The sequence below is a fragment of the Ornithodoros turicata genome, chromosome 6, assembly GCF_037126465.1.
Source record: "Ornithodoros turicata isolate Travis chromosome 6, ASM3712646v1, whole genome shotgun sequence".
NCBI lineage: Eukaryota > Metazoa > Arthropoda > Arachnida > Ixodida > Argasidae > Ornithodoros > Ornithodoros turicata.
Genome location: NC_088206.1, coordinates 4424424 through 4441356, shown reverse-complemented (window position 1 = coordinate 4441356; position 16933 = coordinate 4424424). Strand labels below are relative to the sequence as shown.

The following is a 16933-nucleotide window of genomic DNA, read 5'->3' as shown; positions in this document are numbered from 1 at the left end:
CGCTCTTTTACAAAAGGAACGAGAAAGTGCACAGGGCGCGCGCTGCACAGGTAAAAACAAATACTAAAGTGGCTGCAGATGCTTGAAGTTATACAACCAAATCGAAGAGACTTCTTGTAAACGTTTCCATAACAGTGCGATAAACCTACTTTTGTCTGATGGGTGTATACGAAAGAGAGAGATGTCCTGTTTCCTCCCACGTGACCTTCTTCCGTTTCCCGTTTCGTTGTCGCAAGAGCTCCGAGGAACCATTCCATGGAACGTTCAACCCGCGTCTCTTAGCTTGACGCTAACGATAAGACGTCGCCATGACTGACGTAAGTATAGCATCAAAGCGCTGTAGTTATTTTGTAATGCATACATTATGTGCAAGCTACACTCTGTTCGTGTGCACGCCTCAGGTGTTACGCGAGCATGCACATGTGTGTGCGTGCACAGGCGTGCGCATGCAAATTATGTGATGTGTAAGTTTGGTACATAATTTAGCGCTTGTGTATTCTGGCACATTCGTTCCTTTTATTCTGCGGTGTGCGTGGTATTTAAGTTTGCTTTCATTTAGTATACGTACGCTATGTGCCTACCAGTGATGGCTAGTAGTTAACTACATGTAGTTAAACTACCTGATTGTAGTTGAAACGTAGTTATCAAATACTTGCAGAAATGTAGTGTGCAACTACTAGTTAAACTACTATTTCGAGTAGTTAACTACAGTAGTTAGGTTACTGCAGGCGTCAACTACTTCCGATTTTGCTGCAAGCTTTACGGCACGATTGTGCTTACGACTTTTTACTTTGAGCTACATGTTTGATGAGAACGGAGGTGCAGAGCAATTGTGCCGTGCATGTGTACTAAATCTTCACTTGCATCACTGCTTGTTATTCATATTTAGGTGTCCAAGAACACTATCGAATGGGATTGCTGTTGAAGGGCAACGTTAAGCAGTCATAGATGTAGTTAAAGAAGAAGTTTTAACTATACCTCCACTGAAAAGTAGTTGAACTACTAGTTAAACTACTCCACTGCGAAGTATAGTTAGTAGTTATAGTTAAACTACTGTAGAAGTAGTTAGTGTCCATCACTGGTGCTTACTTACTTACGTATTACTGCAGAAATAATCATTGTTCGTGTGTGTTCATATACTGGTGGTTACTATGTTCATACATCGTCTTCGTTGCGCTGTATATGGTTGGAGCTGTAGCATATGTATGAGTATTCAAGAGCAGTTTGTTCATCAAGAACGTGTGTAATCATTCAGATACAACATCCGCTCCTTTTGCGGTAGCTGAAGACTGGTAGGTGGTGGGTTCGAATCCATAGGCCGTGCTCCTCGAGGTTTTTCCAGGCTTTTCCGGGTTTTTCGACACACTTTCCACATAGGGGTCTCCGCACACTTCCCCTAAAGTCGGCCTAGGACGCATATACTAACCCACTTGTCTCCCGCGCCTTCCTGCTGTACTCTCTCCATCTGTCCGATCCCGTATACACCGCTCACAGCCCCAGTTGTAACGCGGTGCAAAACACGGACTCTCGTGCACACGTGGTAACTGAGTTTGCTAAGGGTAACATTGGAGAAATCGGCTTCCGACGTACGTTTCAATGTATGGAACAGAACGTGTGTTTTTATTTATTTGTCGTTCGAGCATAAAAGTTTGCGGATATATATTTTTCGTAGGTGGTATATGGTCCCTTCTTCACACTTCGAGGAACGGCTCTGCACTCTAAAAAGAGAACTTCACCACATAGCACGCTGTGCTCCAACCATTGCCAATAATGATATGGTTATCGCTTCTGATTCGAAGAGAGAGGGGGCGTACGCCTTTTTGTGGCAATTTTCATATATGCAAATTGCCACAAAAAGGCGTACGCCCTCCTCTCTCCTCGAATCACGGGCGATAACCCTATCATTCGTAGCAACGGCTGGCGCACAGCGTGCTATGCGGTGAAGTTCTGTTTTTAGAGTGCACACGCTTAGAAATGAACTTCACCGCATAGCACGCTCCTAGTCAATCAACATCTAGAATGATATCGTTGTCTGCAATGATTTGCTGAAAACGGGAGGCGTACGCATCGCAATGAAAGATGAAAGTCACTAAAAAGGTTAGCCAGCTGTAGGACTCGAACCCACATCTTCTGGATTACCGGTCCAGGGCTCTACCAATTAAGCTAAGCTAACACGCCTTCTCAGCGACTTCCAGGGTGCGTCATCTGAAGGGACAAACCAGTCACTCTCTCTCACTCATCCTCCTTTCACTCTTACATTTTTGCTCACTCATACACACATTCATACGACAGGGATCGACGCGTAAAAAGGCGTACGCCCTCCTCTCTCATCGTATCAGGAACGATAACCCTATCATTCGTGGCGATGGTTGGCGCACAGCGTGCTATGCGGTGAAGTTCTGTTTTTAGAGTGTATAGAACTTTGCAACCTTTTAGGCACAACTAATTCGACAAAAAGGTGTAACTGCTCCAGCTTTTTTTCTAAGAGTGATATAGCTCAACAGCAAAAACAACATCTATGTTGCTCTCATGACTTTTTTATAGACGACGTCATTGATTACATCTGGTCGTTTATAGAAATTATGTAAAGGATTAAAAAAAAACTGTACGTGATACAGCTTTAATATGTGACCAAATATGTTCACACGCATTGTTCCACACACAAAAAATTATTCGGAGCTCCAGATGGCAAATGCAGACCGGTCACCGTGTGACCAGACATGAATACAAAATTCGGACACTCTTCTTGGAGTGTAACGTGACCTATAAGATCAACCTCCGCAGTGATATTAGCTTAAAACTGAACAGTGCACCCCTGCCACACCGGCAGTTTCCAATGATTATTGAATTCAATGGTCATTGAGCGTGCGCGTGGCGCCACCAAGCCTGTAACGTGTCAACTTCGCAAAAAGCATTGGATCCAATGTTCCCTGAAAGGTTGACACGTAACACCCTAGATGGCGCCACGCGCGTGTTCAATGACGATTCGTTTCAATGATCATTGAAGAGTGCACGTGTAGCAGGGGTATATGCATTCGCGAATTGAAATTCACGCCAATCACTTTTCGAGACAATCCCGTCTAAAAGCGCGAGAATATAGAGCTTTAGAAAGAGAGAGAGAAAAAAATAGATGGAAATACTTGTACAGTATCAAGCAAAAGTATAGAGTATTCTTACAACGGAAGTTGCCTGCAGGCAGACTTGTACGTACTCAAAATACGGTATTTTAAATACATTTTTCTGGTATTTTGGTACTCTACTCAAGACTTTTTTGCGACAAGTATTTTTAAAGTATTTAAAATACTTTGTTCAGTATTTGCTGCTCAGTGCTCAAAATACTTTCCTTCCTCATCAAGTCGTATCCAGCACACTTCCACGCCGTGTCCAGATTTTCAGCTCTGCACTCTAAGGAAAGAAGGTGTGAAAAGCTGGTAACTTCTATAGTTACCATCTAGGTTAACATAGCGTCTGATAAAGGGTGTAACAGGGGGGCAAAAGCAATTATCATATACCCAAATTGCTTTTCGTTTTGAATTCGCGCATCTGTCATTTAGTCTCCTGTACAGTAGGCTGGTCCCACGCTTGGCCTTGCTTGTCAATAGCCCGAGCCCTTGGTCAGAAAAAGGTTCCATATTCATATTGCCAGGTGAATCCCCATGGGATTATAGGCACAAGAGAATCACGGCATTTATTTCCTTGGTCACCAAAGCAATAAACACGCGCCAGAAGTTGAAAGACCCCAGCTGACATATACAGGAGGGATTACGAAGTTTTGGGTCAGAACATATATCACCAAAGTTTACTCCAGTTCACCGAAGTTCACCAAACACCACTTGACACCAAGACCTTGTTTATTTGTTATCTTAGTTGTTATCCTTAGTTGTTGTTATGTTATCCTAGTATATATCTTAGTTTATTCTTTTCATTTGTACGGCCACGTTCAGAATACGCGTTTCACTTACTGCTAAAACTAAAGTAGTTTAAAGAGTATCTTAAATAAAAAATAAAATCTCTGCTCTACTCAAATTACTTTCAGTTTTGCGTATTTTGTACTTTATTATAAATACCTTTTACGCGGAGTATTTAGTATCTTATTATAAATACTCTTGCGCAGTATTCTGTACATGTCTGCCTGCAGGTAACCCAAGTGGGCTAAACGCCTGCCCTTCACGAAACTTGTCAGGCGCGACATGCAGACCGTACGCATTGCGTAAGATCCTTTATGCGCATGTGTTCGGTGGACATTACGCATTTCACATTCTCCGTCAGATGGAGAACTCATTGTGTCGAGGCGCTCAGAATATGATGTTTCATTTGTCTTCTTTTTTTCTCTCTCTCTCTCTGCACTTTGTCCATATTCTATCAATTTGCGGGCGTTTCTGCAGAGCGACAGCTGTTCCAGCTGCTGTTCCCAAGCACTCACGTACAGAGGGCGGCAATGCTCGTGTTGGAAATGTTACCTTCTGCTGTGTTTACTGCGCGCGAACTCAGATAATGATTAATGTACTACCGTCTTATTTTTGCGTTTTTGTTTTGTTTTGTTTCCGCTGTCGTCATGGCAGTTACGTCAATACAGTTAGGTAAGATTTCGTCTTGTTTTTGTAATTCACCGCTCTGTATATCTCGGACTGCTGAAAGGCCATGTGTACAGTTCCGGGACATCAAATGTGAAGTGCTATGTTGTACGGACTGAAGAAATGTACTGTTATGGCGTGCTAAGTCGTCGCTCATTCTGAACAAATTGTATTTAATTGAATTAACTTATGTTACTCGAATTACAAATAGCACATTGAGACTCAGAACAGTTACTCTCCTTCATGAACGCGAAGTTACCGAGTTTATTACCGAAGTTACCGAATAATTACCGAACTTATTCGATGCAATGGTTCACGTCGCGTTTCAGTTAGTTCGGATGTATCGTTGTCGTTTACTAATTCGTTGCGTTATGCTAGTTTTACCAGCTTAATAGGTAACCCAATATTAATAATGACAGAACTGACGACAGCCATGTCATCAGTGCTCATAGAAACACTTGGTAAACCTGAAAAAAAAAAAATATATATATATATATAACCTAATTTTATCGTTACAATCCCGCTGTTAAATACAAGATCATAGAATTGGTTTGTTACTTCTAGGATATTGTAGTTTAGTATTGCGTAGTAGTAGTAGTATACTATAGTTTTAATTATCCCTTCGAGATATTTGCAGATTTGAGTGTTACTGACGTTATTTTAAACAAATTGTCGGGCAACCTATCAGAAACAAGCTTTGCGCTAACTGATGTCACTGTTGAGCTGTACAACTCTATCTATTACACGAGCCGTCGAAAAATTTCATGGCGTAGAGGCACAACATTGTGACACTTGTCGAGCAGACGTATTGCCTATAGGGAGAATTTCGTAGGGTGATTTCACTGAGCAACGAACCGTACGCATACATCCGGGTTTCGATAGAGGTAAGCATTTGGTTGTTTATTTGTTTATTTAAAGAGTACCCACTAACAGTCAAGGCCTAAGTTTGTGGAGCACTCCACATGACAAGATAAAACACAGCAATGAATAAGAATACGGAGAAAGGTTCACAACAAGCGAGGCTATATATTAGCACGGAACCTTGCACAGCATGCCTAAAGTCTGGCGCCGTCGCAAATATATAATTATCAGGGTCGTCAGTTCTGTAAAATATAAGTTTCGATCTGACTATACAGGCGGAATCAAGTATAGATGGTTCACGTGATACAAACTTGTAGCTCCACACAGCTCATGATTGGTGCATGGAATCGTAGCAGTATATAGACAGAAGATCCGGGCACTCAACGTACCCATTAACAACTTTAAACAAACAAGCATAAGTCGAACTGAGCCCTACGTCTTCGTAGGGTGGTTATTACAAGTTTGTACAATACCCAATTATGACAATGAAAAAATGGCTAGGAAGCAAGCGAGCTGGTGGAGATGATGCATAATGTAAAAAACCCCGAGACTAGGGAACACGAAGGGACAGACACAAACACGAAGTCTCTCAGTTGAGACTTCGTGTTTGTGTCTGTCCCTTCGTGTTCCGTAGTCTCGGGGTTTTTTACATTATGCACCCAATTATATTCAGCTTCTATACAAAAAAAAAAAAAAGAATTCGTTACACATTTTCCGAACGAACGAACAACAACTGCATGAATGACGATGTGATGAGGTGATTCACCGCAACAATTGTGGTACCATACCTCAGTTCGTGTGGGTACGAATGGGACGACGATGAAAAAGGTTAGGCATACACACTCGCTGATGACACACACACACACATGACACACGCAAATGAAATATCACAAACGCGGGTGCGTCGTAGCTGATGGAGATAGTAGTTCATCCGGTCGGCCACTAGAGATGTATATAGTGCTGTGAAGATCACATCTCCGCATTAATGGCAAAAGCCCTGCACTGTTAAAACAGAACTTCACCACATGGCACGCTCCTAGCCAACCATCATACCGAATGATATCATTCTGCGTCATTATTTGTTCAAAACAGGAGGGAGGCGCCTATCTGGGACAAGATAATCTGTCCCAGATAGGCGCCTCCTCTCATTTTCAACAAATCAATGCACAGAATGATATCATTCGGAATGATGGTTGGCTAGGAGCGTGCTATGTGGTGAAGTTCTGTTTTAACAGTGTGAGGTCAGAGCAAACACTCAGTTAAGAGAAGAAGAAGAAGATGTCAGAGGAGTTCAAGCAGGCTGGTATACACTCTTAAAAATGAACTTCACCGCATGGCACGTTCCTAGCCAACCATCATCTCGAATGATATCGTTATCTGCCCTGATTTGTTGAAAACGGGAGGCGTACGCCTTTTTTGTGACAATTATGAACAGCATAAGTGTCACAAAAAAGGCGTACGCCTCCCGTTTTCAACAAATCAAGGCACATAACGATATCAATTGAGATGATGGTTGGCTAGGAGTGTGCTATGCGGTGAAGTTCATTTCTAAGAGTGTAGGCGTCAAGAACAGATAGAATGAGTGCAGGCAGTGACGGTGCTGCAGAGGGTTACACTCTTAAAAATGAACTTCACCGCATAGCACGCTCCTAGCCAACCATCATCTCAAATGATATCGTTGTCTGCCCTGAATTGTCGAAAACGGGAGGCGTACGCCTTTTTTGTGACACTTATGCTGTTCATAATTGTCACAAAAAGGCGTACGCCTCCCGTTTTCAACAAATCAGGGCAGATAACGATGTCATTTGAGATGATGGTTGGCTAGGAGCGTGCTATGCGGTGAAGTTCATTTTTAAGAGTGTAGAACAGGGACCCAAGATTACGGCCATGCTGAACGGCTATAGTTGTTTATACGGGTCAGTTGGGACTGGAGCATATTGCTCTGTCCGAACTGTATAGAGGGTGAGGACGTGTTGAATGCTTGCCCATCATGCTGCAGTTGGAACACGAGCTGGTTGAAGCATTTACCATATAGTCCGTGTCTGTGTTCCAAACGTAGTGTCTCTGGACTCGCTGATAGTTTGCCGTTTAAAAAAAATTCCACGCAACGCGAGCGAACTCTAGTTTAGATCTAACTAACATTCCTAACAACCTTAACCTCCCTTAACAAACATCCCTTGTTAGCATGAGTACCTTTAACTGTGGATGCCACAGGACTGTTCCACCTAAACGAGGATGATTCTATATGTATTTTCACGCGTATTAGCCGCGGCTTATGCGCGATTTTTTTTTCTCACGGGCGCCCTGCGGCTTATCCACCGGTGCGGCTTATCTGATGACTATTTTTTCCTGGTATTTTCCCCATACGCCGATTTTAACGAAAGGGCCGACAGTGTCTCTGGAACAGCACTGCCCTGCCGATGCACGAACAGTGCGTAACAGGGACGGGTCCACATTCGAGTAGATTGATCTTCCTGGTGCATTCCCCCAAGCAGCTTTAAGGAAAGTGGTGACAGTGATTCACGTCTTCTGGAAGGTCACTGACCCATCAGTCCACGAAAAACACCCGACAAGGGCACAATCCCATCTTGGTAGAACTCCAGAACTGACCTCCTCTGTTGTACACTGTGCCGATCCTGGAGTATGGACCACAGGGTTTATGGCCTTCTCTATGGTCTCCTTTGTCGCACAAATCAGTCGTCCCGTATTGGCCGCGGCTTATCTGCGGGTGCGGCTTATCTGCCAGAAAATTTTCAAAACGTCCCAAAAAAACGCGTCCTGCGGCTTATCTGCGGTGCGGCTTATACGCGTGAAATTACGGTACTTCTATTCCATTCTGATTCTTTCGGAATTTGCTCCAACGTAATGACGTCTTTTGTCTGGAAGCAGTGGCTCAGATGTTAGGCAGAACAATATACGCGACAGCTGTTGAGACTGACGTCACTGGGGCAGTCCGATGAGAACAAGATTGAAAGTAACTGGCTGCGAATTGTCTTGAAATGTATAGCGCGAAGTAAAAGGCATTATAAGGTATCACTTTCTCAACGATGGTGTGGCAAGTCACCGAGGTTATACCAGCGTTACTTTCAGACAAGTATCAAATACGGCGTGTAGGCGTACGCTTTTTTTTGTGACGCTTATGCTGTTCATAATTGTCACAAAAAAGGCGTACGCCTCCCGTTTTCAACAAATCAGGGGAGATAACGATATCATTCGAGATGATATTTGGCTAGGCTGGCGTGCTATGCGGTGAAGTTCATTTTTAAGAGTGTTGATTAGACTCGATGGATCAGTTTATTTAATTACCGTTTCGATTTCAGATTCAGTGTAAGCGCCGTTCTGCCTTTGGAGTCGGGGGCTTATTGGACGACAGACGGCGCTCCGACGTACCAAGACTGGTGTACGTGAGCCGGTACTCTGCTTGTGCACCGAAGCGGACTCCCTGCTACTGCTTCATCGCAGAGCCCAGGAGGTACTCCGCGCCAAGTGGCGAGGCTAAATTGGTAAACAAGTTTTTTTTTTTTGTATTTTAAGGGAACGCTCTTCGATAGTCTTTTCATGCGACGCAAAGTTTTGCCGAATTACCGCGGGAGGTCGCTCGACGGAGTGTTCACGTGGTATAGAGTTGCCGGATTCCACGTTGGTGGTGCCAATTTCTCCATGTTTTCCTTTTTTTACTCACTCACGCACTCACTCATCGTTCGAGGAGATCAATTTTGCACTTTAAAGCTTCTTTAAGGAGAGATCGTGTAACATCCGCACTTGTTTCTCGAACCGCGCACGGCGTACACTCTTAAAAATGAACTTCACCACATAGCACGCTCCTAGCCAACCATCATGCCGAATGACAACGTTCTCGCCCCTGATTTGCTGAAAACGGGAGGAGGAGCCTATTTTGTGCCATTATGCACGGCACAAAATAGGCTCCTCCTCCCGTTTTCAACAAATCAGGGGCGAGAACGTTGTCATTCGGGATGATGGTTGGCTAGGAGCGTGCTATGTGGTGAAGTTCATTTTTGAGAGTGTAGTGGGACTCCGGTACGACCCCCTTTATGTGTTATATATGCCACCATGTTAAACCTTGCACGGAGCTCGAATCTCGAAATTAAGACGAAAGTCGTGTGGCAGGCAGGTGGCTCAAGGTATAGACGAAATAGTGTAGAATATATCGATTTTTGATATATTTTATTGGCGCTTAGCGAAGTTAAAATTCTTCAGAAATCTGTAGTTTGTGAGCGATCTTCTGAGCGCGGCAGGAAAACTCTTGAGGTCCCCACACCAAAAAAAAAATATAGCCTCAACAAGCACTAGAAATATCTGAAAGCTACCAGCTATGAGGCGTATCTCACGCAAACAATTGCTCGCGGCGGTATATGCGAATTTAAGAATGTATAGGGAATCTCCCATACACTCTTAAAAATGATGGTGGTGGTGGTGGTGGTGATAGGGCTTGCCGTTGTCGGCCTCACGTATGTGGGCAACGTCACGACTCACGCCCTGGGGGAATGTGCGTCCTGGGCCGACTTCTAAGGGAACTGTGAAGTCGGCCCAGGACGCACGCTCTTAAAAATGAACTTCACCGCATAGCACGCACCTAGCCAATCATCACCCCGAATGACAACGTTCTCGCCCTAGATTTGTTGAAAACGAGAGGAGGAGCCTATTTCGTGCCGTGCATAATGGGCACAAAATAGGCTCCTCCTCCCGTTTTCAACAAATCAAGGGCAAGAACGTTGTCATCCGGGATGATGGTTGGCTAGGAGCGTGCTATGCGGGGAAGTTCATTTTTAAGAGTGTAGAGGCCGAAGGGCATCGCAGGTCCTTAGACAAGTTGGGAGCAGGGTTCCGGAGCAGACCGAAAACCTGAACAAGAGAGAGAGAGAAAAAAAAAAACTGTATTTTTGGGAGAATCTGAATGGCACGAAAACCGAACCAAAATGTTATGCTCCGGTGGGAAACCGAAAATATGCTTTCTGTATTCGGTTCAAATGAAAAAAAAACGAAAAAAAGAGATAACTATTTGGCCCTCAAGGGTACGTAACGCAAAACCTCAAGTGCACGATACATGGCATCCATGGGTGTTTGGGTATAGGAAACTCCAGACACCTCACATTACAACAATGTGCCAGAGCGCAAGGCGGGCTCTATAAGCCACACGGTAGGACCTTCTAAACTCCCCCTTGATTTCTCTTTCTGTTGGAAAGAAGAAAGGAGATTATTTTCGCTGCAATAATTCTCCTTACACCATGTGAAACTGAACCGGTTCGAACCGTTATTTTTTTTTATTTTACTCCGGAACTGAACCGTTTTCATTGAACCGAAACGAAAACCGGAACGAAAAACATTTTGGTTCGCCCACCCTGGTTGTGACACCTTGATACTTGCGGTTTATATAAGGTGTATGTATTCACATGACGTCGAACGAACGCGTTTGGCTGCCATGGTGGGGGTCACTTTTTGGCGCACTTTTTGGCCGAGGTGATCTAGTGTTTGCTCGGAAACGAAGCCTGGAATTGTGTTTTGAAATCCGGATCGCGTGTACATCTTTTATCCCGAAGACACTTCGACATTGTCGTTCTCACGATTTCTTTTACGAAAACTATGGTTGCCGCATCGAAAAATCGCGCAGTTTGTCATCTTTGGTGGTGGTGGTGGTGATGGCGATAGGGCTTGCAGTTGTCGGCCTCACGTATGTGGGCAACGTCACGACTGACGCCCTGAGGGAATGTGCGTCCTGGGCCGACTTCTAAGGGAACTGTGCCGACATATGTCTGAAAGCGTCTGAGGAAAACCCAGGAAAACCTTTCAATGCCGCTATACCACGAAAAGCGACCACCAGTGGGAAGAGCTTACGCGCATGCCACGTGACGTAGGTATATATATACTCTGTTACATTATTCAGGCATTGTCCTGCACGCTAGAGTACCGATGGAAACAAGAAAAAAGGAATTATTCCTCTACGTGTCGTAGTTGGCGAGATACAAACTTTCGAACGCACTTTCGCGCGCCAGCTACGCCAGCTGAGCAGGAGCACCGGCCATTCGTATTGGTTCTCCTGAGCACGTGACCTCTCCCACTGCCGCCTCGCTGGCGGGGATGCCTGCAGTCATGTGACAGACAGAGTGAATTTCGGTATTTACGGTGCCGATTTTCTACGCTATGTCTATTTGGCCTCTTCGATATAATACTTAGAATACAGGTCCATATCGATGCGAAAAGTATGATTTGAGTGAACCTGAGGTTATATGTAGCCGTTGTCAAGGTTACCGTAACCCTATAGGTTACCGCATTATGTAGCACCGTTGTTCGAGGCACTGTGTCGTGTATGCAAGGAAGGGGGAGAGGTCATATCAGTCTAGCCAGGCGGAGTGTCTTGCCGTGGATATCGTATCGCTGGCAGTTGATAAGATGGTGTCGGCTTCTGCCTCGCATATTGCAACCTAGATAGCACCTTCAAAAACCATGGTACCCAGTGCAGAGTTGTATAAAGTAACCGTAGTCGCCTGCACAACATTGCTTCTCCGGTCGCGGACGATGCGAAAACAAACAAACAAACAAAAAAGCCCTGGAATACATTTCGTTTTTCTAACTGGCTGTTTCACGGAGCTGACGAAGTTACTCGACAAATGGAACTCGATCGTTACGAGTTAAGTTACTGCGTAAAAGATGTCACTTACGAAGTTACAAGCTGTGATAATGAACTTGAAGTTCCAAATTTACTCTGGAAAAGTAACGAGTTACTTCCAACAAGTTATACTTGCTATACGTAAAATGCACTCTTCGATTCTTGGCTTTTGTACGGTCAGTTCCGACGTTGATGTCGTAATAGGCGTTATATAATGGGTGTTGTAAGGCATTTTATAATGGTTTTGATGCATCAAAATTATCCCAGTCTTCAATGCGATGAAAGAGGACGTACCCTTAAAGTCACGTTTCTTCTGTTTACGAGTCCCTTTCTGGAGTACCGCAAGGGTCTAACTTAGGTCCCATTTTGTTTTTGGTTTTCGTTAATGACTTGACTTCTGTCGTGAAGCATTCACATGTGGTGCTGTTCAGAGTTGTACGTAACGCGTTACTAGTAATTGCGTTACTAGTAATCAATTACTTTTTTCAGTAAATTTTAACGTAATCAATTAATTTTGTGAGCAAGTAATTTTCCAAGTAATCTGATTACAATTTTCGGTAATCAATTACTGAGTAATCGATTACTTTTTTAACCTTCTGTCAACAATGGCAACACTTTTCAGCAAGCATTGCTTCGACTGAAGCAATGACGCAGAGGCCACTGTGACGGTCGTCTCTAGTCCTCACGTGTTCCATGCAGACCACAGAAATACGATAATTCCTTACAACCGCGACCTACTGGAGCAACAGTAACAATAGTAACAAAACGAAGCGGATGTTTCAACGCCTATACGATCGTCCTCATCTGGGACAGGAGGCGAGACAATTTAAAAGTAACGGGAAATGTAACGCGTTACATTTCTAATCGGTAACGAATTACATTTTTTGATGAAGTAATTTGTAACGGTAAAGAATTACTTTTCGCGCAGTAGTAACAGTAATTGTAATCAATTACATTTTTCGAGTAACGTGTACAACTCTGGCACTGCTGTTTGCTGATGACCTGAAGCTGTCCTACTGTATTTCTACTGCCGACGATTGCAAACTTCTCCAGAAAGACATTGATGCTGTTTGTGACTGGTGTTCCGTCAACTTATGTCGCTTAGTAGAAAGCAGTTGGTCATTAACTTTCGCTATGTTGTTCCAGGGGTGGATGTTGAACACGTATCTGCCGTGCGTGACCATTGCCATTATGATTGATGCTTTCCTTTAAGTCCCACGCAAATGTCGTTGTGAGGTCGAAAGGAGTTGCGAAAGCCGGTTGACACGAGGGTTCGAAGGACCGTTTCCTTTTTTAATGTTGTATAAGACCCTTGTACGAAGCAAGCTCGAATTTCGTATGGTATTGCCTGGAATAATTTAACGCAAACGCAATCCAACAAAATCGAGAGACTTCTGAGCAAATTTGCTCGAATATTTTTTTTTTTTGTGACATGTACGTTGGAAGGAGAGTTTATTACGAATATGAGGATGTTGTAGAAAGGCTGAAATTACAGTTGTGTTGTTATCCTTGCGCCAGAGAAATCCAAATCACTCACTATCAGTCAAATTACAGTTATTGTCTGAACGGCGCTTGAGTTATGATTTGAGATTTTCGGAGCACATTCTTCAAGTTGTATAGTTAATCCACATTTGAGATTCTTCAAGGAGTAGCCGACTGTGCAGCTTTATTAGAGTCGGTGCAATTTTCGTGCTCCAGGCGAACGAGCTTTACACTCTTAGAAATGAACTTCACCGCATAGCACGCTCCTAACCAACCATCAACTCGAATGGTATCGTTATCTGCCCTGATTTGTTGAAAACCGGAGGCGTACGCCTCTTTTTGTGACACTTATGCAGTTCATAAGTGTCACAAAAAAGGCGTACGCCTCCCGTTTTCAACAAATCACGGCAGATAACGATATCATTCGAGATGTTGGTTGGCTAGGAGCGTGCTATGCGGTGAAGTTCATTTTTAAGAGTGTAAGCAATAATTTTACGTCGATCTCTCGAAGGATGCCTCATCAATGACACGTATTCAACGATTTCACGATACACACGCCTTCAACCGCGATCCTTTCTTCTAAATGCCATTGAATGCTTGTTTGTTCAATGTCAACATTTTCATCACCACGTGTTTCGATTAATGTCGAACTACGTGTTTGTGTGTTTTTAATTCATTTTTGAATTTTGGTCTCGTGCACTTTTAATTGATATTCGAATTGTGTGTTGTTGTTTCACTTCATGTGCATCGGTGTACCGCACTTTATAGGCTGTTGGCTGTTTGCGGGCACTGGCAAATAATTAAAATAAAAAGAATAAAATAAAACAAGGTACGTTTAAGATACTTGAGCGCTATCGGTTGTTTTCGAGACTTAAACTGAGATATCGCCAAGGACGTATATAGAGACGGCTGCTTGGTGGGCTCATTATGCAATCTGACAATGGAGGCGGCTCGGAAGACCCTACACTGTTAAAACAGAACTTCACCACATGGCACGCTCATAGCCAACCATCATTCCGAATGATATCATTCTGTGCATTGATTTGGTGAAAATGGGAGGAGGCGCCTATCTGGGACAGATTATCTTGTCCCAGATAGGCGCCTCCCCCCTGTTTTGAACATATCATGACACAGAATGATATCATTCGGCATGATGGTTGGCTAGAAGCGTGCTATGTGGTGAAGTTCTGTTTTAACAGTGTACCTAACTGAATACTACACTCTTAAAAATGAACTTCACCGCATAGCTCGCTCCTAGCCAACCATAATCTCGATTGATATCGTTATCTGCCCTGATTTGTTGAAAACGGGAGGCGTACGCCTTTTCTGTGACAATTATGAACAGCATAAGTGTCCCAAAAAAGGCGTACGCCTCCCGTTTACAACAAATCAGGGCAGATAACGATATCATTCGAGATTATGTTTGGCTAGGAGCGTGCTATGCAGTGAAGTTCATTTTTAAGAGTGATACTATAGGTGGTAATGCTTGTCTGTTAATGCACCACTAATTTACCAACGACACCCGCAATGCGGAAAAAGCTCTCCACCCTTACCGCCTCCACCTGTCGCGTGCACCGCTGCTCTCTCTCTCTCTCTCTCTCTCCCATCCTGCTCAGGTCGTCTTGCCCCCGTGGAAACCCTCGTAAATTGGTGAGGGAAAAAGTTTAGGTTCGTGGAGAACACGTGTTGCCTCCCTCAGTGGAGCGTTCTACGCCTGACTTGTTGGTTTTCTGCAAAAAGAACAACTTTTATACACATTCCGGGGGCGAAACGTTGACCCGTATTTGATTTACTTATTTAGCGAGACACCAGCGGCATGGCCGAGTGGGCTAAGGCGTCCGCTCGTTGGTGGTAACCAAGGTCGTGCTGTAGACTGGGAGGTGGTGGGTTCGAATCCTACCGCCGGCTGTGCTGTCTGAGGTTTTCCCTGGGTTTTCCGAAGACTTTCCAGACGAATGTCGGCACAGTTCCCCCTGAAGTCGGCCCAGGACGCATACTAATCCCCCTGTCCCCCACTCCTTCCTGCTGTCCTCTCTCCGTCTGTCCACATCTGTACGTCGCTCATAGCCACAGTTGCTTCGCGGCGCTAACACGCAATCAAAAAAAAAAAATTATTTAGCGAGACTGCGTCCCCGCCTCGTGCCCAAGGAGGCGCCATTACAACAACCAGCAGTAAAACACAACAATACAAAACTAGTAATGACACCGAAAAATAGACGAGACGTATTACAAAATACGCAAAATGGAGGCCTAAGTGAGCGAGGTATGAACGGGCATTAGCAAATCCTAATACTGAATCAATGGATTTGCTGCTGGAACTCGACATATCTCTATATAGTGGCTACCAGTGATGGCCAATAACTACTTCTACAGTAGTTTAACTATAACTACTAACTACTTTGAGATTGAGTAGTGTAACTAGTAGTTCAACTACTTTTCAGGGGAGTAGTTAAAACTACTTCTTTAAGTACTGCAATGTAGTTTAACTACATCTATAACCACTTAACGTTGTCCATCAACAACAATTCCTTGTAGTGTTCTTGGACACCTAAATATGCATCACAAGCAATGATAAAGTTTGGCTCAAGCCATTGCTACGATCGTCAAATACAAAGCTTGCGGCGAGATTTCACAGCAAATGAGGCTTTACTAGACAAGCATTACAAGTGAAGATTTAGTATACATGCACGACACAATTGCTCTGCACCTCCGTTCTCACCAAACAAGTAGCTCAAGGTAAAAGTCGGAAGCACAATCGTGCCATAAAGCTTGCGGCAAAATCGGAAGTAGTTGGCGCCTTCAGTAACCTAACTACTGTAGTTAACTACTTAAAATAGTAGTTTAACTAGTTTGTCACTACATTTCTGCAAGTAGCTGATAACTACTTTTTAACTACAATCAGGTAGTTTAACTAGTAGTTTAACTACATTTAGTTAACTACTGGCCATCACTGGTGGCTACCCAACAGGAACAGGAAATGATCGGCTTCTCTCTCTCTCTTTTTTTCAACTGTAATGTCCACATAAGAATAAGAAGTTAAAGCTATTTGATTTGTTCCCATTATGACAAAATACCATTTCGCGCGTTTCATCATTACAGCTCCGCCTTGCTATGTCCCAGGTGCAAAAAAATCCTGTAATCTTCGTTTCGTAACATCATGTACATTGTTCGGAATGTGCTCATGCACACTGTGCATGTGCATTGTTTCTGGTTAGTGACATTTGGGTCCAGACAAAAGAGGAGCGAAATCTGATTTGGTTTTGGCAAACTTGTTTGTAGAGAGGAAAGAAGGAGGATGAGAGAGAAAAGGAATACACTTGAGTGGAACGTGCGGAGAGCGAAGTGGTTTGTTAGTCTTTGTGCGTGACCGATAATTATGTATTCTCCATTA

At 43.7% G+C, this 16933-nt stretch overlaps 1 protein-coding gene across 2 annotated transcripts in view; it reads left to right on the top strand.

Moving 5' to 3' along the window:
• The first annotated feature begins 233 nt into the window (after positions 1 to 233).
• The window catches only part of LOC135398869 (regulator of G-protein signaling 20-like), a 76692-nt gene continuing 59992 nt past the window's right edge, over positions 234 to 16933 (top strand). For both annotated transcript variants that reach the window (XM_064630402.1, XM_064630401.1), the window contains exons 1-2: positions 234 to 317; positions 8756 to 8938. In XM_064630402.1, the coding sequence (XP_064486472.1) occupies positions 309 to 317; positions 8756 to 8938 (192 nt within the window). In that variant the 5' untranslated portion in view covers positions 234 to 308. The remainder of the gene's footprint in view (positions 318 to 8755; positions 8939 to 16933) is intronic.